At 41.4% G+C, this 26,299-nt stretch overlaps 2 protein-coding genes across 2 annotated transcripts; both read left to right on the top strand.

Moving 5' to 3' along the window:
- The first annotated feature begins 763 nt into the window (after positions 1 to 763).
- Positions 764 to 9,491, top strand: riok3 (RIO kinase 3 (yeast)). Its single transcript, XM_084747353.1, has 13 exons — positions 764 to 1,109; positions 2,366 to 2,487; positions 2,655 to 2,800; positions 2,956 to 3,063; positions 3,726 to 3,835; positions 4,073 to 4,216; positions 4,311 to 4,438; positions 4,841 to 5,023; positions 5,463 to 5,622; positions 6,623 to 6,703; positions 7,396 to 7,485; positions 7,864 to 7,977; positions 8,061 to 9,491. The coding sequence occupies exons 1-13, from the start codon at positions 1,074 to 1,076 to the stop codon at positions 8,172 to 8,174; spliced, it is 1,536 nt and encodes a 511-aa protein (XP_084603479.1). The 5' UTR covers positions 764 to 1,073; the 3' UTR covers positions 8,175 to 9,491.
- Positions 9,492 to 11,012: 1,521 nt separating this feature from the next.
- Positions 11,013 to 25,544, top strand: rmc1 (regulator of MON1-CCZ1). Its single transcript, XM_084747391.1, has 21 exons — positions 11,013 to 11,224; positions 12,085 to 12,161; positions 12,341 to 12,425; positions 12,571 to 12,627; positions 12,846 to 12,932; positions 13,485 to 13,625; positions 13,736 to 13,839; positions 14,077 to 14,166; positions 14,363 to 14,468; positions 15,546 to 15,654; positions 15,743 to 15,787; positions 15,880 to 15,933; positions 16,458 to 16,586; positions 17,261 to 17,367; positions 17,462 to 17,581; positions 17,891 to 17,968; positions 18,058 to 18,162; positions 18,729 to 18,797; positions 22,735 to 22,822; positions 22,987 to 23,124; positions 24,333 to 25,544. Exons 1-21 carry the CDS (start codon positions 11,126 to 11,128, stop codon positions 24,410 to 24,412), a joined length of 1,968 nt encoding a protein of 655 aa, XP_084603517.1. The 5' UTR covers positions 11,013 to 11,125; the 3' UTR covers positions 24,413 to 25,544.
- Positions 25,545 to 26,299: the final 755 nt, after the last annotated feature.

Here is a 26,299-nt window from a genome sequence, read left to right on the forward strand (position 1 = left end):
CAAGGCTTTTATTTTGAAGCGAGGCGCTGATGGTTTCCGGTCCTCTTCTTATTAAAACTGTGTGACTTGACGTACCTGGACGCTCCTGCCTGTGTGACAGCAGCTGACGGCCATGCGCGTTCATGAGTCAACCTGGACAGATTGTAGGTTGTACGCGCACACGCTGCCGGTGCGCGCACGCGGGTACACGCATATATGCACTTCTAGGCTACAGGAAGTCGGCTAAACACAAAATAAATCATATAATTAAACACAGTATTTTAATTTATTATATTTTCCATTTTTACACGCCATTTGTTTTACATCATATATTTATGTATGTGCTTATTTTTAGCTTTTGTTTTTTGTTTTTTAGATAATTTGTTTTACCCTTCTAGTATTGTTATATAGTGCAATTATCCGGTCTGTTTCTTGTTCTGCCGTAACATCTTTCCTAACCCCAGTCAATTATGATTTATCTTATACTAAGTTAGTATAACCATCATCTGAAACTAACAAACAACACTGATAATAACGATAATAATAATACAGCAGAGCAGAGAGAATTGAGCTGCACATACGGTTTGTTTGTTTGTTTGTTTTTTCTCCTCTTTTTGTGAAAACTAATAAAGTGGAGAAAAACGGTGCTTTGTTTTACTGTAAAACCTTAATTTTTTTGTTGTTATAGGCCTTTGGCTGAAAATAAATTGAGAACATCTGCAGAGACCTCTTGGTGGCAGCGTGAGGGCTTTTATTGTGAAGGCGTACAGTCCCTTCCTCGGACAGTGACGTATTTCCTGTTGTGCCTACATCCACTCAGCTGGGAAACACCTCGGTGAAGGCTTGTCTACCTCTACAACCTCTCCTTTGTTTAAAAACTTTTGTTACCGACACGTAAATATTCTTGTTTACATACGCTGCCGTTTATACAACAGTTTTCTGCACGTGTCACTCAGCGGCACGTCGTTTTTAGTCTCATTTTCAAGACTTTTTAGTCGCCGAATCTGCCCCCGCAGCGTGCTAACGTTAGCTCAGCGGCTAGCCACCATTCACTCTTCAAGGAAAGAATCGACTAATCGATATCGTAATCAGTCATGGATCAAACAGGTGTAACAGCACAAACACCAAAGGTAACAAGCTCTTCTTCTTCTTCTTCTCCTGTCGTGTTCTTTATGTGTTGTTTAACTTCACCAAGTTCACTTATTCGATCAGCATTAGCTGCTGGTGTTAGCTTGTTCTAGTCATGATCCAACATGGCCTCGGTGACTATTCTGTCCTTACAAGGCTGAAGTGAGCAGACAGATAATTTCACCCAGCAGCTGTCGGTCTGTTACAGGCTTCTGGCACAAGTTACACATTGAAATAAAATGAGAAACGCCGCTTAATTTAGCCACATTTAGCCTTAGTTAGCCTTTACAAAATTAACCACAGTGCTGTTTCACAACCTTAAATTATCGTCCAAGTATAATAATTTTTTTATAATCTAGAAATGATCGATCTGTATAATTGTACTCTTGTTATGACTTTCAAACCACTTTAGTCTTTTTCTTAATCATTTAAACAGCTAACAGCTAGCGGATTTGTGTTTGTCATTTGTTTTTCATGTCCTCATACTTTTGTCTGTGGGTAAATTCTCAATACACAGTTATGTAGATAATATTACAAATATATATTAAGCATGTTAGCTTTAAATTTTGTGGGCGTGGACCTAAAAATACACGTCATGATACTGGGGGTGGGGCTGAGGTAAGACATGTCTTAACATGTCTCTCATTCATTTCTTTTTTTATCGTTTCTGTTGACTTGTGACTCTGTGGGTTAATTTCCCTTTTGAGTGTCACTGTAAAATTGCCTGAAGGTCCCAACGGACATGACATAATCTGTTTTGCATGTTTACTATGTAAAGTGCCCTTCACTGTCTGTTTGTTTCACTGCTGCTGTTGTTTGTGTTTGCTGAGCTGAAGGCAAATTTCCATCCTGGTGGGCAATAAAGGCTTATTCTGTTCTATTCTATTCTGCTGAACTAAGACAGAACACGAGAATCCAGATCATATGACTGTATGTCATCTGTCTTTCTCCCAACACACAACACGACCAAGAAGTTTGGGTTGACTTGGATGTTTTTTTAAGGGTGTTTTCACATCTGCCTTTTTCGGTCCGGACTTTCGGACTTTTCGGTTTGATACAGACAAAAACTACGGGTGTGACTTCTCCCCTGGACCACAGTGTGGACCAAAAGTCCAGATTTGGTATTCAAACCAGTTACAGGGAATTATGACAATATCATAGTTAAGTTATGGACTGATTTGAGGTGCACATTATTTAGCAGCGAACTAAATGTTCAGAGTTGAATGATAATGTGTGTTTGTTTTCTTTTTTTCTCCAGAGCCCGTGGGGTTCGGTGGGACAGACGGCTCCTCCGGCCTGCTCTCTGGCCGATGTGATGAGCGAGCAGCTGGCCAGACAGTTGGAGGGGGAGGACGACGACACTTTCCCGACACTCTCTGAGTAAGTTTCACGTTTGGAGGGGAGGGTGAAACAAGGTGTTTGCAATCTGCAAGCTCACCACTAGATTTCACTAAATCCTCCACACTTGTCCTTTAATCCTTGCGTCTTTCTGTCTTTGTTTTACCGTTGTTCCTTTCTTTACTCTTTCCTCACTGTGCGTCTTTCAGTCCTGGAGCAGATCTGTTGCTGTCAGATGAAGCTCCTGACACGACCAGTGACCTGATGCTCGCGGAGATGCTGCAGATGGAGTTTGACCGCGAGTTTGATGATCAGCTCCGGCGGGAGGAGAAGAAGTTCAATGGAGACAGCAAAGGTAAAACAACAACAGTGTGACGTACACAACACACTTGTTAAAAAGTGCAGCAGATTGAAATGCGTGTAAACGAGAGTTAACTTTAAAAAAATATACTCAGTTTTTCTGAGCTGTTTCAGGTCAGTGATGGTCTGCATGTTGATGTTTGTGTCCAGTGTCCATCTCCTTCGAGAACTACCGTATGGTCCATCCGTATGAGGACAGCGACAGCTCAGAGGACGAGGTGGACTGGCAGGACACAAAACACGACCCCTACAGAGCTGGTAAACATATCTACAGCGGTCGGACAAAGTGACAGGAACGCCATAAGCCGTGTTTCCAACAACACTTCAGCTCGTACACACCAGAACGATTATTTTCACTGTCAAACAAGCAGCGGCGTGCGGTGCATCCCTCTGCTTTCAAGTGTGTCCAGTGTGACGCCAGATGCTTCCTCCTGGACAAAGAGAAGCAAATGTCATGTATGAATAGTCCATAAGTCAAACTGCCTCTGCATAAATTACTTTAAAGTGTTCGATAATAAAGTGCATATGCATAGATGACTTTTTAGCGTTGAGTTATAAAGTTGATATTCATTTGTGACACACAGAGGACAGTTTATGTCAGTAAAAACAGGAGCTGAGAACAGAGAACCAGAACGTAAAAGTTGAAGTGCAGGATATTTAAAGTGCACATACAAAGATGTCTCCTTACAGTTTGTAGAAAACAAAGAACAGTTTGTGTTGATGTGTTGCACAAGGGAAGAAACTGTCTGCAAAGCGAGTGGTGGCGCACCAGCCGATGGCAACTATTTTGATCAACAGCTGACTTGACTTATTAAGTGTTCCTGTTATTTTGTCCACCCTTCAGTGTTGCACACATTTCTAGAACTGTTTCACTCTTTTATTGCTTCAAACTGTGAAGCTGTGTGTGTTTGACCACACAGAAAAGCCCCAGTCCACGCCCAGGAAGGGCTTCACCGGGAAGGGCAAGAACATCACCACCAAACACGACGAAGTGACCTGCGGCCGCAAGAACACCGCGCGCATGGACAATGTAAGACGGCCTCTTCTTATTTCTACTGTAGAAAGAAAGTAGTTCCTGTATGAAGCTGCTCACAGCGAGTTCTGTGGATTATTTTTAGTAAACGAGTCGTGATTTCTGGAAAGAGATGCTGGTTGTTGAATTTTTGAAATGTATTTTTTGATGCTTTGAGCACCAAAAAAAATATTTTTTACATTTTAATGTCCCTGACATCCTCTGTTGTCTCATTTACTCCTCCTCCTCCTCCAGTTTGCTCCGGAGGTCCATGTCGGTGACGGGTTGGGGATGGACCTGAAACTGTCCAACCAGGTGTTTAACTCTCTGAAGCAGCACTGCTACAGCGAGCAGAGACGCAGCGCCAAACTGCACGAGAAGAAGGAGCACTCCACCAACGTACGTACAAACACACAGCTATATACTCACACTGTAACACACAGATTAGTGTTTGTCCTTCACACTCAGACTCTCTCCTCTCTTTTCTCCTCAGGAACAAGCAGTGGACCCTCGCACTCGTCTGCTCATGTATAAAATGGTGAACGCCGGCGTGCTGGAGAACATTAACGGCTGCATCAGCACAGGGAAAGAGTCTGTTGTCTTCCACGCTGATGGAGGCAGGTGGGTGGATCAGTGGGGAGTCATAAAGTCCAGAAATAGACTTCACAATCCTTAAAGGGATAGTTAAGATTATTTGCAGAGTGGCAATGTAGGAAGTTAAGCAATGTGCTGCTGTAGACAGGGTCAGCAGCAACACACAGTTTAGACTGAGTGTTTCAACCATCATCCTCATAAAAACTGAACGTTTCCTAGAAAGACTCAGACATTTTTCAGATTTACTCAGTCAGATAAGAAAATACCTGCAACAACAAAAAGTTGAAATAAAGGAAACAAAGGAACAAATAAACCTGCCAACGAGTCCAGAGCTGTGTGATTCACAGTGTTGTTATCTCTGTGTGTGTGTGTGTGTGTGTGTGTGTGTGTGTGTGTGTGTGTGTGTGTGTGTGTGTGTGTGTGTGTCAGCCTGGAGGAGGAGCCTGTTCCTGATGAAGTGGTGCTGAAGGTTTTCAAGACGACGCTCAACGAGTTCAGGAACAGAGACCGATACATCAAAGACGACTATCGCTTCAAAGATCGCTTCAGCAAACTGAACCCACGGAAAATCATCAGGCTGTGGGCCGAGAAGGAGATGCACAACCTGGCCAGGTAAACACCTCCCACTGCTGCTCCTGCTATCATCTCTGCTGCCTCTTTAAAGGGCAACTCCAATTTATTATGAGCTGGTTCTTATTTTTGTAGGCCAAAGTTTTTAGCTGGAAAGCTCCCTACAGTTTCTCCAACAGGATTTTTCTTTACAGATGTTTCCAGCAAACTTCAAGACAATAAATAGATTAAGAGTTTTTTTTATTGATGTCAGATTATTTTATCATTTAATTCTTTTTTCATCTCTCTAATACACAGATAAACATTTAAATATCTTAACTATCATCCCCAGCTGCTACTTCTTCTCTCCTCATACTGTTTCTGCCGCTGCTGCTGCCAGCTTTACTCCTCCTAATCATTGTAATTAAACCATCATGCTAATGGAAACGATGAGCATGGAAACATAAAAGCCTTGTGTGTGTGTGTGTGTGTGTGTCTCCAGGATGAAGAACGCGGAGATTCCCTGTCCGGAGGTGGTGCTGTTGAAGAAACACATCCTGGTGATGTCGTTCATCGGTAAAGACCACGTTCCTGCTCCCAAACTCAAAGACGTCACGCTGAGCTCAGAGGACATGAGGAACGCCTTCTTCCAGGTCCTACATGTACGTACACACAATACTGCAAGTACTGCACTCTGGAAGAGACGCACCGACGTCATTACACATCATGTACAGATACAGTCCAAACACACACTGTGTTCAGGGGGCGGGTGGATCGATACCAAAGTATTGATACTTATGATACGACGCCTCATTTTAAGAGATTGATTCTGGGATTAAAAGGTTGGATACCAAAAGTGGGTCAGTTTCAGATTCTCTGTTTTGCGTTTCAACATTTATATTTCATGAAAGAGCAGAACTTTCTGTGCAAACATATTCAGTTTTTTTAATGCTGTTGCACGGCGCAACGCGACGCGCACCCTGACTGGTTTAATCTGACACAAAGGTGAATTAAAGAGGAGCTTCGTCTGGTAGTAGTACAGATTTGTTCAAACACTGCAACAGGGAACAAGAGAGGAGGAGGAGGAGGAGGAGGAGGAGGAGGAGGAGGAGGAGGAGGAGGAGGAGGAGGAGGAGGAGGAGGAGGGAGAAGCCGCACACAAACTGTTAACGCAGAGTCTGTCAGAGAGGCTCAGACAGGAATATCCAGATATGTAACAGTTAAACAAATATTTTAGTTAAATCAGATCATCAGAAATGGTTGATGTTTTTCGATTTGTAAGAGCTGTTAAATATATTCAGAGATTCAAACTTGTTACATAAATTATTTTATCGGTATTTAAGTCTGACTCTGAAACAGTTCCTATATTTAGGTAAATTTAACCTATTGATGATGTGTTCACCTGTTTAATCATCATTCACCTCACTGCTGTCTCCTACATCGTGGTCTCCACGGTGATAATATACGTCGATTCAGATGATTCTGATTCTGGCCCTGAATTATTTGGTATCAGTTAAAAACCACATGTTGCTACAGAAAAACTGTTCGGTGATGTTTTTGATGCTGTGTTAAACTTCTCTTCCCCTCTCGCTCTCTCTGTGTGTGTGTGTGTGTGTGTGTGTGTGTGTGTGTGTGTGTGTGTGTGTGTGTGTGTGTGTGTAGCTGATGCAGCTGATGTATCAGGAGTGTAATCTGGTTCACGCTGATCTCAGTGAATACAACATGCTGTGGCACGAAGGAAAGGTACGACTGTGTCTCTTCATGTTTCACTTCATTAATGGCTTTCTGTCCTCCGTTCTGTCTTTACATGTTGATTCTTTCCTTCCACCTTTTTATTCGTGGTCCTTAAAGGGACATTCACCAGTTTGCATGTGGATGTTCAGTGCTCATGGTAAATTCAGTCAGTTGAAGCAGTACATTCTTCAGTGCTGCTATACTGAAAAGTGTTGAGTTTTTCCTTTTAAAGGGATAGTTGTGTTTTTATGTCAGTCAGTGTGTTACTGGTGTAAGAAGCCACACTTCAAAAATCTGAACTATCCCTTTAAAAGTTCTGTCAGTCTTCTGTCCTTCTTTGCATCTGTCCTCCTCTTTCAGGTTTGTCTCCTTTTGGTTTTTTCCTTTTAATTCTTCTAACTGCACTTCTTTTTCTCCACCTCTTTTGTCTTCTTTTATTCTCTTCTTTCTGTCTTCTCCTTCCATACTTCACTCTCGTTTTTTTTTTTTATTATTTTACTCTCTGTAGCTGTGCTTTTTCTCCTCCTCCTCCTACCTTCCTCCTCCAGTTCTATATCTTTTCTTTCTCCCTTTTCTTTCCTCCTTCACTTCAGTTTTAACTCATTGATTTTCTGCCTCTTCAGTCTTTTCTGGTTTCTCTTCCTGCCTTGTTGAGTCGGTCCACCACAGTGCTGCTCTCACGTCTGTCTGTCTGTCTGTAGGTGTGGTTGATAGACGTCAGTCAGTCCATCGAGCCCACTCATCCTCACGGCTTGGAGTTCCTCTACAGAGACTGCAGGAATGTTTCCACGGTAACGGCTAATTTCATCCACACAATGCATCTCTTGTTGAAAGTGATTATTAGAGCAGACGTTTTCTTTTCTGAACACTTTTATCCTGAATGTTGTCTGACTGTTGTCGTCGTCCTCACTGAGTTTCTGTGCAGAGAAAAAGGAATTTTGTGCGGGAGTTTTTTTTTTACATGATTTAGTTTTTTTTTTCCTCCCCTCACTTTGTCTTAAATAAAAACAGAGCTGTAGGTGTTTGAATGGTTGTCGGCAACATAACACTTCACTTTTCAATTAATGAGAGATTTTAAAGTGATTATAACAGTGAAAACAATATTTAGTGAATTCAAGTTCAGCTGACTGAATAAAACCAAACTTTGGACGTGTGTGTGTGTGTTATAGTTCTTCCAGAAGAGAGGGGTGAGCGAGGCGATGAGCGTTTACGAGCTTTTCAACGCCGTGAGCGGACTGAACATCCCCGTTGGTGCCGAGAACGAGGCCGACTTCATGTCTGAGGTAACGCACGCACTCAGCGTTAGAGATGGAGAGGTTTAGTCTACTGGAACCAGGAGCCGAACGCTCTCTGTGCTCTCTGACAGATCTTGGCGTTGGAGAAGAGGAACGAGGACCACGTGCAGAAGCGAGGGAAGAAAACGTTCCCGGTTGCCTCCGAGGACGGCGGTCCCCCTTTAAAACCCGACGCTGACGACTAACGGCCGCCCCGGCTCGCTCTCTCTTCACGATCCCGCCGTGTTAAATGCTGTAAAGAGGTGACGAACGGAGGAGGAGTTCCCTCCAACCCCGCCGCCACCACCCACTGACCCACCCATCCTTTAAAGAGGCAGGACGGAGCGCCTCCTCCTGGCTGCAGGAGGTAATGAGTTTCACCGTGTTGGATGTTGAAGTCGGAGCGTCCCGAGCTGCTGAGAGGCACCGACGGGGTTTTCTGAAGCTGAGACCACATCTCCTAACCTCCTGCTACTTTTGGGCCTCGCTGAGGTTGATTCTGGTTTGAGTTTTTTAAGAATCGCAGTAAAAACACTTCAAGCTTCGCACACAGGACCTCTTCTGTCTGTCTGTCTGTCTGTCTGTCTGTCTGTCTATCTGTCTGTCCTGCTGGACGGATCCATCACTACAAACGCCTCGTTCAGACTCTTTACTTTAAATTCTACCAGAGAGATTCTGAAGTCGACACCTGAGTCAGGCTCTTTTTGGAGAAATGAGGGTTAAATTACGCAGAAAACAACTTTGACCTCTGCTGTTTTCTTCTTCTGTGAAAAAGAAGATGAAAAAGAAACGCACTGGGTTTGAATATTTTGTTGTGTAGCTTCAGTGAGCAGCAGGAACAGACATGAAGAGCACATAGACAAAATTTGGGTCAATCCAGACGCTGCTTTTTAAAATCCAGACAAATATATTGGTGCATCTCTACTGAACTCTGTTAACACGTCACTTTGTTTACACAAAATACTAATTTTTTGCTGTTATTCTAAAAAAGACGATATTAGAGCTCCGATGTTCAGTCGATTAAACTTTCAGAAGAAAACTTGATGCCAACTATTTTTAAAAATCGATAAATTTGTCTTAAAGGTGAGGATTTGCTACTTTTCTTTGTCATTTCTGGCAGGAAATGAAGCAACTTCAAGACGACACTTCAGCTGTGGAAAATTGTGATGAGCATTTTTTACATTTGTTTGACATTTTAAAGGAGCAGTATGCAGCAGGTGTTCAAACGGTGAGCTGGAGCCGTAGATTTTATCTAAAAGAGGGTGAAATCCTTTTAAATACACAATCTATTGTCGAAGCAAGTTTTATTACAGATTTCTCCTTTTAAAAAATAAAACAATTAAACATTAAAATTATCATTAGTTGCAGCCCAAGACAATTTCCCTTCTAGTGAAAATTAATATTCCATTAATATCATCGTTTACGTGCAGCTGAGAACAAAACATCCAACAATAATAAAAGATAAAAACAAAACTAATGAAAACGATAAGACATGTTGGAAATAAAACAAAGAAAAGCTTTTTGTTATTAATTTCTCATATTTTTTCCACGTGTTAATTTTCTTCAGAGCGATGCACCTCTGTGTCTCTGAATCTACTAAAATCTGTCAGAGGGAAGAAGAAAACTTTCCCCTGAAACCAAAGGATGGCTCAGTTTATTTCTGTTTTCTCTTTGTTTTTCTGTCTGATTTTGGTGAGTTCAGGGGTCACATCTGGATGGGGGGGGGGTCAAAGGTCACAGCAGTCTGGTTTGGTGTGGAGTGTTTGTGGAAGCTGAAGTGTGTGTGTGTGTGGGGGGGGGTCATAAAATGTTTTGTAACCGAAGCGCAAAATTAACTTTTATTGCTTTCAGACGAATGCGAGTAAATGAAAGCATCGCGTCATTAAATGTAGACGGTGTGTTTAATGTTTGCAGGAAGAAGAGATGAAACTGCTCTGACTGTAAAATCAGACACTCTGTGGGGAAACGTCTGTCATTTATCGTGTGTTTTTGATCTTAATCGATAAAAAAAGAAATTTTCTCTTCACATGATGTTGGTTTTATGAATTGCCTCATTGTGGTGCTTTCCAAACTGTCAGCAGACCAGTGGTGACATTAAAAGATGAAGATGAAAACTCTTTGCTTGTTTTTATTTATTGTTTTAATATAAAAAATATAAATTGTGTTAATTATCAGTTAAATGTTTGTTCCAGTGTGTTTAAAGTTACTTCAACTGTGAAATCTCTGAATCAATTATGGATTTTCTGTTCAGAGGGGTTATCATGTGATCATAAGACTGTCACATGACTCCCAGCCGAAAAAAAAAACACTTCCGACCAAGCTCCTTCAAAATAAAAGTAATCTTCAAAGATATGAGCCAGCACCAAACTTACGTTTTGTGCAAAATGAGTAAGTGAATGACAAAATATTCATTTTGGACCGTGTTCATATGCAAGTACGTCAGTTAAAAGTCCAAATGAATCTTTTTTTTTTTTTTTTTTTTTCTTACATAACAAAATTATGGGACAGTTTGAAGACATTTCATTAAAAAAAAAGAAAATCTAAATTTTGTTGTCTAGTCATCTATGAAAAAAGTTGTGGAGCAGACAGAGAAAACATGAGAATAACATGGAGGTGAAATCGACACAATAAAAAGCTGATACATATTTCATATTTATATCTGCAGATATATCAGGGCAAGTTCATTTGTATCGCACCTAACAGAGGGCTTTAAATGGCATAAGGTAATTAATAAAAAAAAATCGAAACAAAATTTAACTTGCACTGCGCATTTTACTCACAAAGAACTTTAAATAATTCATTTAAAATAAGGACAAAAATCTGCATAAAAATATCAACATGCAAATGAAAAGAACAGAAACTTAGAGAAAATTTAAATGTTAGAAAAACAGTCATGACTAAATAATAATAACAATCATAATAATAATAATAATTGAATTTATTAAAATTAAGAAATTTTTAAGAATTAAAAAAATTAAGCACGAATTTCACGAGTTAAGAACAATTTTGGAAACATCTCTATCCTCGGCTTTTATTGTGAAGATCCGCAGCGGAAGTGTGATGGCAGCCAGATGACGTGAACTCTTGCTCCTGTTGTGTTTGTGCTGTCAGGACAGGAGCAGGAGTGAGACAGAAAGAGTGATAAAGAGTGAGGAAGATGAGTGAGGAACATTACCTGGAGCTGTGTGAGAACCCGGTGCAGTTTGAACACGCCTCCAGCGTCAACAACGTCTTCTTCGATGAGGCCAACAAGCAGGTGAGCTAAAGCTAGTTAGCATCGAGGTGGCTAACACACAGCTAGCTCAGTCGGCTAACTGACAGTTCGTTACTTTAAACATCGTTTAGGCATCAGGAAGTCAACGTAACAACAGTTTTAATGTCTGTAGTTCCGGTTTAGTTTCTGTGTGATTGTCTGTTTAATGTGACATTTAATTGTTAAAAAAAATAATAAAATCAGATTTGACTGAGTACAATATTGTAAATTGTCAAATTTGCTAACAAATTGATGATTTAAACTACATGTTGTTTGATCAGAAACAAAATTATATACCAAATATTTTTTTTGTTTTACTGTCTTTATAATTTCAGATTTTTAAAAGTTAAATAAAACCACACTGAGATTTGTTAATCCTTCCAGACGTCTGAATATATCCATGAAGCTGCATAATTAGGAAAAAATAAATATGAGAAAAGCAATATATTATTTTTTGAAATATACCAGTAATAATTACTGTGGTTTAATTATTTTATTTAACGATTTTATTATTTAAAAGGTTTGTTACTGACTGCTGTATTGATGTTGTTTTGCGATTGAACACAATGCGAACATTCATTGCCAAAGACAGTTCGTGTCTGGCTGACATTTTGTAGATAGAAAGATCATTCTTTTAATCAAGAAAAAAAAAAAGTAACAAAAATTATAGATGCAGCTTTAACAAAATGTTCAGTCTTTTCCCAAATTTCTCTTTCATTGTTGTTTAAAATGTTTAATAATATTAATAATTCCTTAACCAATAAGCAGTAAGTATAAGTATAACCGATAAGTATAACTATAGATCCACAGCGGGGCTACGGTTGGCGTTCTCGTGTGTTTCACGTGCTGTTTTGTGGCTGCAGGTGTTTGCGGTGCGTTCAGGTGGAGCCACGGGGGTGGTGGTCAAAGGCCCCGATGACAAGAGCAGCGTTGCCTTCAGGTACCTCAGCCCGTGCAGGAATATCTGAAGGGTTTCAGTGAAGGGATGAATATGCAGACAGTATGTGGCCCATGTGCTTTTTATGACCCAAACTGAATATTTATTCACTCCGAGGTGTGAAATGTGACCACAATAATCATATCTATCAATCATGTAATGGATAATTATTTCCTCCACAGGATGGATGATAAAGGAGAGGTGAAGTGTATAAAGTTCTCCATCGGAAATAAGATCTTGGCAGTTCAGAGAACTTCAAAATCTGTGGTGAGTTTGACAAAATGAGACGTGAACTCTGCCTGGTTAAGATGGAGAGCATGTTTGCATGTGCATCACGACTGGAGCGACTTCTTTTACAGTTTATCTGCTCAAAATATTTTTTTTAAAACTACCGATTTTATCTCATTTGTAGGATTTTATCAACTTCATACCCGACTATCCACACACAGAGTTCTCCCAGGAATGCAAGGTACGCTACGTTCTCCTCTGTCTTTTTATTTTCAGAGGTCTCTGTTGGTTTTAATTTTCAGACTAGAAGGACTCAGCTGAACGTGAGAAGAAATCAGGACTTTAAGAGCTGATAAAGATGTGTCATGAAGAGCAGCTCTGTGACGCTGCTCGAATGACTCTTCTTTGTGCAGGTGTGTAAATAAACTGTATTTTTTGTCTTTTTGTTTCATCCTGCAGACGAAGAACGCAAATGTTCTGGGTTTCTGTTGGACCAACTGGAATGAGATCGTCTTCATCACCGATCAGGGAATAGAGTTCTACCAGGTAATGAAAAAAAGAAAAGATAAATGAGATATTTGGATCTGTGGGGTTTAGTTTTGAATATATTAAATATAGAGAGTTTAATAGTCTAGTAGAAAGAATTCTGCTGCAGAAAGAAAGCAGTTCCTGCATGAAACTGTTTAAGACAAGATCTGTGGGTTATCTTGAGTAACCGGGTCATGATTTCTGGAAAGAGACACTGCTGTTGAGTTTTTGAGCACCTCAGTGCTTAAAGCAGTGCTAGATGGATGAACAGCACTACAAGTCAGAGGAAAAATGTTATTTTTGATTTTAGTTTGTTTAGACAGAAGAAGGTTCTTTGCCGAAATAAAACACAGAGTAAAACTGTCAAAATGATGATTTTAATCAGGTGTTAAAGGACCATTTTTGTCAGAATTAAAAGTCTGAGACGTCCTAAAATGGCCATCGTAAATCATTTAGATACCGTAACAATATTTTTACCTCCTCGGGACAAACTGGGGACAAAGAGGTTGTGTTTTCCGGTGTGTGCTGAACGTCGCGGGGTCGACGTGTTTGTTCGGTGTCTCTCCTCAGGTGTTTCCAGACAAGCGCAGTCTGAAGCTGCTGAAGAGTCAGAGCATTAATGTGAACTGGTACCAGTACTGTCCAGAGACGGCCGTCATCCTGCTGTCCACCACCGTGCAGGGAAACATCCTGCAGCCCTTCGCCTTCAGGGTAAAAACACACTGATGTATTATTATTTCTAACTTAATGTTAGTAGATATTTTTTAATTTGCTATTATTTTATTGCTAAAAGATCTTGTTGTTATTTGTCTCTTTTTCAGAACGGGACCATGTCCAAGATGTCCAAGTTTGAGATCGAGCTGCCGGTCGTCCCCAAACCCGCCAAACTCAGTCTGTCGGAGAGAGACATCGCCATGGCAACCATGTAAGTTGTCGTCATGATGCTGGTGGATGCGGGAGTCGTCGCTCAGCTGTAGCTGCTCAAACTGTTGCTCGTTTGTTGTCTTTCCGTCTTTAATTCTCTCAGTTAATGAAATTCTTTTTGCTTTGCTCAGCCGAATATTAATTATCACCAAATATTCTGAACACTGACGTTAATTTTCTCTCCCTCCGTGTGTGTGTGTGTGTGTGTGTGTGTGTGTGTGCGTGCGTGCATGTGTAGTTACGGTCAGCTGTTTGTGATGTATCTGAAGCATCACTCAAGAACAGCCAACAGTCCCAGCGCAGAGGTGGTGCTCTATCACTTACCACGGTACACACACACACACACTCAAACTCAGCAGGACCTTAAACGCATCACAACCATTGAGATGAGATGTGAGTCTTAGTTCAGTTCATGAGACGACTCAGAGCATCTTGGCTGAAATACACTAAAATTGAGTGACTGTGTGTGTGTGTGTGTGTGTGTGTGTGTGTGTGTGTGTGTGTGTGTGTGTGTGTGTGTTCAGGGAGGGAGCGTGTAAGAAGAGTCACGTGTTGAAGCTGAACACGACGGGGAAGTTTGCTCTGAACATCGTGGATAACCTGGTGGTGGTTCATCATCAGAGCTCCCAGGTTTGATCAGCTGTTGTTATTCATAAACTTGTTGTTCAGTGTGTTTGACATTTTATGTTTTTTAAACTCTCATCCAAAGTGTCACATTAGCGTCACACTTACTTGACAGCAGCGTTCGTGCCACACCGAAGAGTCTTTCCATATAAAACCGTCTTGGTGACACATTTCAAAGTGTGCAGCAGCAAATGAGCAGCCAACGTCTGTGCAGTTTTCCTTCAATATGTGTGAATATTCCTGATCAGTTTTTCCATCGACACAATGTGGATGATTGAATGAATGAAGTTCATCTACAGTCTGTGCATCAAACTCTGCAGAGGAAGTTCAAGAAGTGAACTGTTCTGTAATTGGAGCATCCAGACTTTTATTTAGAAAATCTTATTTATGAAGAACATCTTGCTACATATTGACAACATTTTATTTATTTCAAACATTTTGTTATGAGTTTCTGTGAGCAGCTGAGTGAGCTGTTCTCTGTCTGTGGAGAACACTCTGCTCCCCCCGTGATACAAAGTGTAGATAAAATACGATTTCAGGGCCTTTTTACTGAACTCCAGTCTCGTATTTATGTGCATATTGTCCAAAAATATTCTTGAAGTCTTAATGCAAGCTTCAGGTTGTGTTTATGCCCATCAGTCACAGGTGGTGCACAGAGCTGCAGAGATGAAAATGTGTGTGTGGTTCTGCAGAATTGATCGAAATATTATTGAAATCACACTGTGGCCCAGTGCGATATCCAGATTGCAGAAGCTGTAATTTTATGATGAAGGAAGAAAGTGTGAAACAGTAACATTATAATGACATGTTGTCGTGCTGCAGGGATGATCTGGTCTTAAAACGTTGGTATCCACATGTAAGAAAAGTGTTTGTCGTGTCTGTTTGGTACAGATGAACACATCATTTTATACAGAACTCTGAACTTTGAGGTACTTTAAAACTTTTTCTATTTTGATTTAAATACTTTTGTACTTTACAAATGCAGGGCTGTTACTTATAGCAGAGTATTCTTTTAATGAAGTAAGAGATCAGACGATACTTCGTTTCATTACTTAGTGTGTGTTTGTTTGTTTTGTGTGTCAGACGTCTCTGATTTTCGACATCAAGCTGAAGGAACCAGACTGTGCTGTCAACACACACCAACCTGTCCTACCTGCCCGCTCCATCCACCCCTACAGGATACCACTGTCAGGTACACACACACACACACACACGCACACACACAGTCAGGTTCTTGATAATCTGAGTTAATTCCTGAGTGTTTCTTCTTCTTGTTTCAGGTCCAGCAGTTGTTCCCTCTCAGCCTCCTGTTCCCTGTCAGCTCTGTATCCTTTCACCTCAAACACAAGTTTTACCACATCGACTTTACAAAAAGTTTTTAGACATTTTTAAATGTTTGATTTAACCATCACTGCAGACTCTTCATCCTGGAGCGTCTTCCAACCCGACATCATCATCAGTGCCAGTGAAGGTGTGTAAAAAACACACACAAACACACACACACACACACACACACACACAGAAAACTGGAGTGTGTTTGGGAGTTTTCACCATCTGGATCCTTCTGGGTTTTAATGTTCATGGCTTCCTGTAGCCACTGTGGGGCGCTGTAGGATTCAGACCGGCGAGGTTCACTTGTGCTGCAGATATAAACGCTGAGACACAGCCCTCATTTGCATCACGTCCATGATGCACTGCTGAAAGTTTACTATTTCATGTTCCAAAATACAAATGTTAGTTATGTTCTGTTTGTGACATGTTTGTTCAGACAGTGGTGGTTTATGTTGGATCAGAGATGTTTTATTCGACCTCATTAGTTAGAGGTCGTTTACATCTCATCACTCCAGCTGGAGGTTCTAGAAGAAGGTGGGGATCATTGTTCCCATTGCAGAGTAGAAATTATAAGAGGCTGAGGTAGATAAATGTTGCAGAGAAGGGAAACCTTACAATATCTGTGTGTGTGTGTGTGTGTGTGTGTGTGTGTGTGTGTGTCAGGTTATCTGTGGTATTTGCAGGTGAAGTTGCCTCCAACTGTCAACCTGCTGCAGGACAAAGGCAAACTGATGGACTTCCTGTTACGACGGAGAGACTGCAAGATGGTCATCCTGTCTGTCTGCTCACAGAGTACGTCTGTCTGTCTGTCTGTCTGTCTGGTTTTTAAGACGATCTGTGTTTGTAGTATGATGTCAGAAAACTGTGATGTTATTTAGATCGACGTGTCCAGAGAAAAGTTTCTCTAAAACTTAAACCACCAACATGAGTCAGATTTTAATGTCATTGCATTTTACAGTCAGTCTGTTTTTCAGCAGTTTAAGATGTTAAACTGCTGTATAGCAAGTGTCAGGACAGAGAAAAAAAAAGTATAATTTAGACAGAGAATTGTGTAAAACGTTCCTTAAAAATATCATGAAACCTTTCAAATTCACGGGTTTGCTCATAATTCATCCAATTAGTTCATTTTACTCAAATGTTCTGCTGTTATTACCGCAGCTTTATCTGAGTTCATCAGTTGTTCTGTTCTGTTTCTGATGTGGACTGAAAATGAAATGAAATATCCATAAAATATGTCTCTTAGTCGTCAGTTTATACAGTGATAGAAAAAACGTCGCTTAAGGAAAAAACTTCTTTGATGTTTTAGTGGAACTGAGTCACAATCAGTTAATAATTCAGACAAACAAAACGTGTCTGACCTAAATGTTTATAAAGAAACCAAAGAATAAATTATAGCAACACTGAAGAAGTAAACATGTTCCTACATTAAGACTAAACTGAAGCTGAAGTTTGTGTGTTGTTTTCAGTTCTGGAGGGCGGAGAGAAGGGGAGTCTTCCTGTTGTGGCGACTGTGTTCGACAAACTCAACCAGGTGTATAAAGAATACCTGGAGGCGGAGCAGACGTACACCGTGGTGAGTCACGTCCTCTCCGAGCGCCACCCAGCACCTTCGCCTCTACGCGTCGTCGTCGTGTATTTGAAATGTTTGTGTCTCGCCGTTTCCGCAGGCGATGGAGTCCGGACCGAGCCGAGGCAGCGCGGCGCAGAAGCGTCCGGTCAGAACTCAGGCGGTCATCGACCAATCGGACATGTACACACACGTCCTGTCATCGTTCACGGAGAAGAAGGTACAAAAACACACACGCAGAAACTCACCGCATGAAGCTAAAAGGATGACAAAAAAAAAAACAGAAAACCTGCAGGTTACTGATGGAGCGTCTGCTCCGTCCTCGGTCTCTCTGTCAGAGATCCACGTGCACTTAACTCTAGTAACGATGTTGATATTATATCGTCCTGATGACGTCCTTAAATGTCTCGTTTTGTCCACAACTCAAAGATATTCAGTTATCTGCATATTATTTTTTAAATGAAACAAGAATAATAATAAAAGAGGAGTTAAAAAATACCTGAGACGTTTCCCGCTCTGTCCTCCGCAGGGTGTCTCTCATAAGTTCATCATCGCCGTCCTGATGGAGTACATCCGCTCTCTGAACCAGTTCCAGATCACCGTACAGGTAAAACCCGACAGAGCGACGCCTCACCGTTCACACGCAGTCTGTCTGACCGTGTTGTCATGATGGCGTGTCTCGTTTGTGTTGCTCAGCATTACCTGTATGAGCTGGTGATCAAGACGTTGGTGCAACACAACCTCTTCTACATGCTGCACCAGTTCCTCCAGTATCACGTCCTCAGCGACTCCAAACCTCTGGTGAGTTCACGTCGAAACTCATCTCAAACTGGTCCTGAACCAGTTTCATATAACATTCTTAAACTTGTAAAAATGCGCAGCCCATAAACCAAATTTAAAAAAAGTTTTAATATTTCATTGACTTAAAATTGGCGTCCGGCTACAGGTCGATGTCAAATCCATAAAGAAAAGGAAACTAGAGAATTTATGAGTTGTGGCTCCAGACAGATTTTGTATTTATTTTTTTTTGGACAAAAATGTTTTTGTTTTGTTTTGTTTTATCATAAAAGCTGCAGACCCTGAACCTGCAGTGTTTATAGGTTTAGATTTTCTTTGTGATTACGTAAAGTTTCTGCCACCTTAAATGACTCACACGCAGGTTTTTACAGAGATCTGATGTCGATGAGAACATATTAAAAATACAGTGTGTAAACACAAAGGCAACATCAGATCGTTTATTATCTGGATGTCGAGTCCAGACTCAGATCACTTTTTAATACCAGGTGTAAACGTGGCGTTTTGGTACCAGCAGGTCAGTTTGTGTCGTTTTCCGGTTCTTGTTAACTTGTGGTTCTTTTTGTGTTCAGGCGTGTTTACTTCTGTCCCTGGAGAGTACGTACCCTCCTGCTCACCAGCTGTCTCTGGACATGTTGAAGGTATGACACACACACACACATATATTTATATATATACAAAAAACAAACACTTTGACAAAAGGGCACTTTGGGCATCAAGGGGCAAAGAGGCAGGTGTTCCAGCACCCCCGCCCCCCCCCCCGTCCCGCATGTGTCAGGGCTACATGTAAGTAGTTTAGACAGTTCTCTGTGAGACGGGCAAATGAAGAAAAAGATGCAGTAGGAGTTCTGCATGTTGAGTCGATTTGAATCGGTTCGGTAAACCGGCTGCTGACGGCAGCCACCTTGTCAGTAAAAAGTGATGCAAAGGAATCTGCTGTCAAGGTTGGTCGCCGGTGGTGTCGGTGGAGGGCTGAGTAGAGTTTTGAAGGTTGAAAATAGTCTTCTGGTGTTGGTGGCGTTGTGAATTTCAGAGAGATGTAGCGGTGTAACAACCGGTGTATCTGTGGCGCAATTTTGGATAAGGATAAAACCAAATCTAAGGACGTGGTCATTGACTTTAGGTCGAAGCCCCCTGCTGCCCAGCTCACCGCCGTTAAGGGTCGGGTGGTGGAGGGGGTGGAGACTTATAGGTACCTTGGTACTGTGATTGACAAGAAGCTGACTTTTAATGCAAACGCAGAAATGCTTTGCCAGAGGTGTCAGCGACGACTGTTCTGTCGCCGCAAACTGTCGAGGTTCGATGTGGACGAGACCCTCGTGACCATCTTCTATAAATCCTACATTGAGTCTGTGTCGACATTTTCTTTTATCTGTTGGTTCGGGAATCTTAGTTTGAGTTCAAGAAGTGCTCTTTCTAAAATAGTGAAGGTTAGTGGTAAAATTCTAGGTGTCCCGCTAAGCAGCGTCACTGACCTGTACAACAGACAGCTGGTGAGGAAGGTCAGATCAATACTAACAGTTTGTCCCCACCCCCCCCTTCACTCTGAGTTCCAGATTCTTCCCTCTGGGTCTCGGTTTAGATTTCCTGCTGTAAAGAGCGACAGGTTTAGGAGATCGTTCATTCCCGCTGCTTCATTTCCCTCCTGAACTCAGGTCCAGGAGGTAGATGGCGGCGCTGGAATCCTGTTGTGACTCCTGTTGATAATGAGGATGATGATGGTCATCTAGGGTTTTTGATGTGCCGGCGATTATGATGGTGGTGACTTCGGTGTTGATAGTGTCTTTCGTGGCCGCGTCTGTTGTATTGATCTTGGTTATTTCATGTCTTGTCTGATGTTATTTTTCTTATTACTGTGGTTGTTGAACTGTAGAGGTAAATGTGTATTGGGGTTGTAATATCAACCTGCCGCTCCTTGTTCTCCCAAACCATAACATTCAGTTCTATTCAGTGCCCCCCCCCTGTAAGTTCTGGTGTGTGTTTTTGTCTGTCTTGCTGCCAAACCAATTGCCCTTTAGGGACAAATAAAGTTGAAAGTTGAATAAGATCAAGGTCTTTGTCAGGTTTGTGAGTAGGAGGACTGTGAATCCGGTGCAGCTTAAATGAGTGTCTTAATGATAGGAAGTCCGAAGAGCTCGGATTGTCCAAGTGTACATTTGTGTCCCTGAGGATAAGCGTGACAGGTTATTATGTGACCAAACCAAAACAAAACAAGTTATTCATTTTCAGGTGAAATGTTTGATTGAAACAAACAAGGTTCATGTAATATTTCTTTATTACTGTTAATATTATATGTGCAAAACATCTGATGTTCTTTTTTATTGCTTATGAGTTTCAGTGTTTGTTGTTAATATATGCAGTCAGTTAGATGAATAGACGAGCACAGGTTGGTGATGCCTCGGCGCTCTGGTAGAGGGAGACCCGCTCTGCTTCCTCATTCAATACAGCTGAGTGAACGACAGAGCTGCGTGTAGTTTGTCTTCACTCATCTCCTGCTACTCTTTCTCTGTTTAAGGTGATTCATGTACAAGAAGCATGTTAGCAGTAGTTTGCTCTGTGTTATTGTGGTTTAAACTGAAAGAAATGACATGTTTTGTTCTGGTTCATTGTTGAAAATGGTCTTGTAAGTTGAGACGATGTGTAGCCTGGAGACTGTGTGGTGGTGCGGCCATGTTGGACTGTTCACCTTTTTAGTGTCTGAGTTTTGTGTGTATTATGTCAGTGTTCCCCAACTGTGGCCCTCAGAGACTCACTGTTCTGCATGTTTTAGATTAGTGTTCCTCAACCGTGGTCTTCAGGGTCCACTGTCCTGCGTGTTTTAGATGTTTCTCTGCTCCAACACACCTGATTCACATGATCAGCTCGTCATCAAGCCTCTGCAGACGCCTGATAACAACCTGATCATTTCAATCAGGTGTGTTGGAGCAGGGAAACATTTAAAACATGTAGGGCAGGGGTCCCTGAGGACCAGGGTTGTGGAACATTGTGTTATTTGAAATGATGCAATACAACTGAGTTAACGACAGAGTTTCTTGTCACTCTTCTCCTGCCACTCTTCCCCTGTTTTAAGGCACAAGACAAGCATGGGACAGTCATGGTTTGGGATTGATGACAGTCAAGTATCTAGTTCATCTACAAAGTCACCCATTTGCTGTGGTGGGCAATAAATAACAATCGCATAGATTTGTACTTGGGTACTTACCAACACTGCATGGTATTCAAAAGAGTTGTGTTTGACCGAGGGCGTCAGTTGATTCCATTTACATTTGCTGGAAAGTAACAGGCCTGTCCCAACTTCTCACCCTGATGAGTGAGAGGTGTGGGAGATAGTGTGTTTGGGTAAAAGTGCAGCCAGGGCAGCATTGTCTGCAGGTTGAATCCAATTGTCAATGTGAGCCAGGTGGTCAGCATGACCAGCAATGGAGTCTGCTGTGTTTGCTGCAGACTGGTAGTTCCACAGAGAGGGCTGAGCCTGAACCTTGCTAGCCTCCGTTTGTTGAAGCAAACTTGCTTCAATAACCAGAGGCTAGCAAGATTGAGTGTTCACCTGAGCAGAGTGTCGTGCCCCGTTCAGTTTCCCCGCTCGGTTGACACGCGCAGGTCGACACGCAGCGTCTTTACCCGCACACGTCTTCACACGCAGACGGCTGAACACGCAGGCTGACGCTTCCGCTGACGCTCCAGCTACACCACCCATTGTTATACTGCAGTCGGGATTGAACACAGCTGTCCTGCGTTTGCTAGTCACACCCAACCAACCCCGCCCACCGAGAGACAACCAACGGGAACAGGATTGCCAGTCCCACTCCTTAGTGTCTTTGCCAGCTCTGACTGACCAAGGTCGTTAAGGCAGTCCCGCCCACTGATGGTTCTCAGGTGGCCTGGTAATGTTGTGCCAAAAAAGACTCAGAAAAATAGGCCAGTAAGGTCTGGGCTTAAAACCACAACACCCTAAAAACCTTCATAAAAAACACTGTTATCACTTGTATATTTTCAAAGTTCACAACCATGAAAAAGAAGAATCAGGCAAAGTCTGGAAAAATCACTGGAAGAGCAACAAGTTCTGCCACACAAGGTTTATTGATCTCTCTAGGTAGAAAAACCAACAACCCTGAGCCAAACACGGGGTTAGACTGAAGAAAGACGTACAAACACCCTGTTATTATACTGTTTAGGAGGCTCTAGGACTCTCCTCACACTTTAAACATTTTGTCTTACGTTTGGCTTACATTGAACCATATTCGTCACCCAACAAGTCCCCTGTTCTCACCGCAGTTATCCTACAAAGCACCCAACACTACTGCATATCAGAATGGACTCTGGGAAAGCATCTTATCAGTACACTGCAACACGGTTAAGTGAACTTTATACTGAATGGAGTGAACTTGGTGTTGGATGGCCACCATGTTGAAAATTACGCCACTACAGTAACCCGCCACACAAGTTTTCTAAACAGAGAAACAGGAAGTTAGACTGCAAACACTCTTTCAAAGCACTTTCCTGTACCTTCCTCTGATGACACACAGCATTTGAATGTCATTATTTACATTTATTTTTTGTGCCTGTGTTTTCTTTTAGCGTCTCTCCACAGCCAACGATGAGATCGTTGAGGTTCTGCTGTCCAAGCAGCAGGTTCTGGGCGCGCTCAGATTCATCCGTAGTGTCGGTACGTTTATTTATCTACCAGGATACAACCTGGAAAAAGAAATTGCAGCCGCATAATGTTTATTATTAATGGAATTGATTACCGATTATTAGTGGTATCACTTAAAAAAAAATCAAGCCTGATTTGTTAAAGCGAACTAACTGAACTGGTGTCACTGGGCGCAGGCGGCCATGACAACGTGTCAGCAAGGAAGTTTCTGGACGCAGCGCAGCAAACAGGAGACCAGATGTTGTTCTACACCGTGTTCAGGTCGTTCCAGCAGAGGAACCAGCGGCTCAGGGGAAGTCCCAGCTTCAACCCCGGTGAGAGAACAGACGCAAACAGGGAAGTCAAACGTCTCACATCACTTTAGAACATGTTGAACATCTCCTGCCTCAAAGATCAGCTCAGTACAAACTAAACTTCATTACTTACTCAAGTTTGTAAGCTACAGATATAAATACCTGTCACAGTAACTTTAGAGTAACATGATAGCCTTACCAGCTACCATGAATCAGGTTTAACCTTCTCAGAAATCATAAAATAAATCATTTTAAAGAGAATTTATTCCATACACAATTAATTTATTCACTCATGTCAGACTTAAGATAGCGTCAAAGGTACAGAAGTAAGTTTTTTTTTTATCCTGCTTTGGCTCCTGAGGCCTGTAGTGCAACAATTTAGCAAACTTTGAAGGAATCCTTAAAGGGATAGTTCACCCCAATTTTCAATTTTGAATGAAAATTCAGTCATTATCTGCTCGTCCTCGCAATCTCCCAGACAATTTAAGTGAATGTCGCCCAAGAAAACCCCCAGAACTGTCTGTTGTAATCCAAGTCTCCTAAACCCCCAACATGTCGTTGACTTCTGCACACACACAGTCACACCACACACACACACACAGTTACACCACACACACACACACACAGTTCAGATGGTGCACACATGAGTGTGGCTCCAACCTTTTAGGTCAACTTGTTGGGGCTTCAGGAGACTTGGATTACAGATATGGAGGCATTTTATGTTCTTTTATCAGGTTTTTTTCCCCCCCAATTTGAAAACTACTCACCATTCACCTCTATTGTTTGGGAGATTCTGCAGCAAAACTCCAGCAGTGTTTTGTGGACTAAAAAACTAAACCTGACCTTCAATCAGCATGAGGGAGAGGAGATGAGGACTGAATTTTCATTTTTGGAAGGAACTATGCCTTTAAGTACAAGATCAAGAACAGGAGAAAAGTTCAACATGTCCTCCAGAGTCATGTGACAAAGTAAAACACTGCTGTCAGTTTCCTCAGAGCCCCGTCTGTTTTTCACAGTGTTGTGCCACAAATCTGTACAGGGTCTGTTATTTAAAGGCTACAGTGCACCACAGAGGGTTCAGGACTTTAATTTACCCTTAAAAAGCACATTAACCATTCATCTACTTTAATGCTGTGTCTGTGTGTGTGTGTGTGTGTGTGTGTGTGTGTGTGTGTGTGTGTGTGTGTGTGTGTGTGTGTGTGTGTGTGTGTGTGTGTGTGTGTCACCAGGAGAGCACTGTGAGGAGCACGTCGTTCACTTCAAGCAGCTGTTTGGGGATCAGGCTCTGATGAAACCGTCCACTGTGTGAACACACACACCGACTGGTTGGACCAAGTCTTCGTCAGTTTGGACGCAAACACAGGAAGTTCAGAAGACAACCTGACGGGGGGGGGGGGGGGGGTCAGGTTATCCATCACCTGGAACAGAGCATCATGGGTTAAATCCACACTCGTATCCCTTCAGTATCATCATCATGATTATTTCATCCTGTTTATATTTGTGCTAATAAACATCACATCCTGGTTGTAGACTCTGCAGTTCTGTGACACATCGACACCTAATCCAGGTTTCTGATCTCACCTGCAGGTTTGTCTCTTTAACGCGAGACACGCAACAAAAACACACACATGATAATGTGCAGTGTGGAGGTCATTATTGTGGCAGTCGCTAAGCAATGATTGGACAGTTGCTGTTTGGAGGCGGGGCTTAGTGAAGAGTCAACTGTTGTTGTATAGGAGGAAACGGTCCAGATTATAAACTATTAAAGTTATCCTTTAATTATGATGGAGAATTTAATTTACAAAATGTTATAACTTCATTCCAGACAATATTAAGCTTTTTTTTTTTAAATATTACAACTTTAATTTTGAAATAATCTCAAAATATCGACATTTATTCTTTGTGAAATATTACAGCTTTGTTGCCTGAACATTACGACTTAATTCTCAAAACCTTTAAACTGGATTCTCTTAATTTTGTTGGACTTATATCTCGGTCAGCCTCAGTTAAAACTTGTGATCACTGACCTGCTGAGTTCCTCCTCCCGTCTGAGACGCACCTGCACAGGTGAGCAGTAACAGGAAATCTGTAAACAGGGAGATGAATAACCAGGTTAATTTGATAAAAACATCATCAGAATAGAAACAGATACAGAAGAAAACTCCTGTGCATTTACTCACCCTTAAGCAGCTCCAGTGACATGTCACTATGATGTCACCTGTTGTGGGCGGGGCCAGAGGCTGTGGCTGTAAAAGTAATTTGACACCTGTGTGAATATTTTGTAAATTAAAAGCACTAAACTGAACTGTATTAAATAACAACAGAAATATGGTTAAATTCTCTGTCAAATTATACTAAAAATATAAATATATAGTGTGTGTACGTTGCTAATGTGCCTATTTAAATGGCCTTCTGTACAGCTAATAAAAGATTAAACTACACGTGTACAAGTGTTTTTATTTCTGTGGTGATATTTTGATACTTTGTATATTCAGTTAAAACATAAACAGATGGTATTTTAATAAATATTTCTACTTGTTACTTTGTATCACAGTGACTCTGAATCAATATCAAAAATCATGATGAAACAGGACAAATATATTGAATATTAGATTTAAGATCTTCTTGTACTCAATACAAATATTTTAATGGAAAATTAAAGATTAATTTCCAGCCACTTCAATGTGATCAGGTCAGTCTAAATCAATACCAGACATTAACGACGACGATGGCACTGCATCCAGAGGGAATGTTTGTCAAATATCAAACTTACACGCACACACACACACACACACACACACACACACACACACACACACGCAATAGACAAATAATTTACATACATACACAGACACACACACACACACACACACACAAACATACACACGCACACATAAATGCATGCATGCATTTATATGCACATAATTACTTACATGCATACATATACACACAAATCCATGTATAAATACAAAATACATACATGCATACAAGCATACATACATATACAAACACATACATGTATGCATACGTATACACACACACACAAACACATACATACATACACACACACACACACGTATAAATACAAAGTAGACACATTCACATATATGCAATACACAAATACATACACATACATACACACACACATAAACACAAACTAACATATATAGATGCATGCATGCATACATATATACAC

This window comes from Lutjanus erythropterus, chromosome 21 (assembly GCF_056507025.1).
Source record: "Lutjanus erythropterus isolate fLutEry1 chromosome 21, fLutEry1.hap2, whole genome shotgun sequence".
Lineage (NCBI taxonomy): Eukaryota > Metazoa > Chordata > Actinopteri > Lutjaniformes > Lutjanidae > Lutjanus > Lutjanus erythropterus.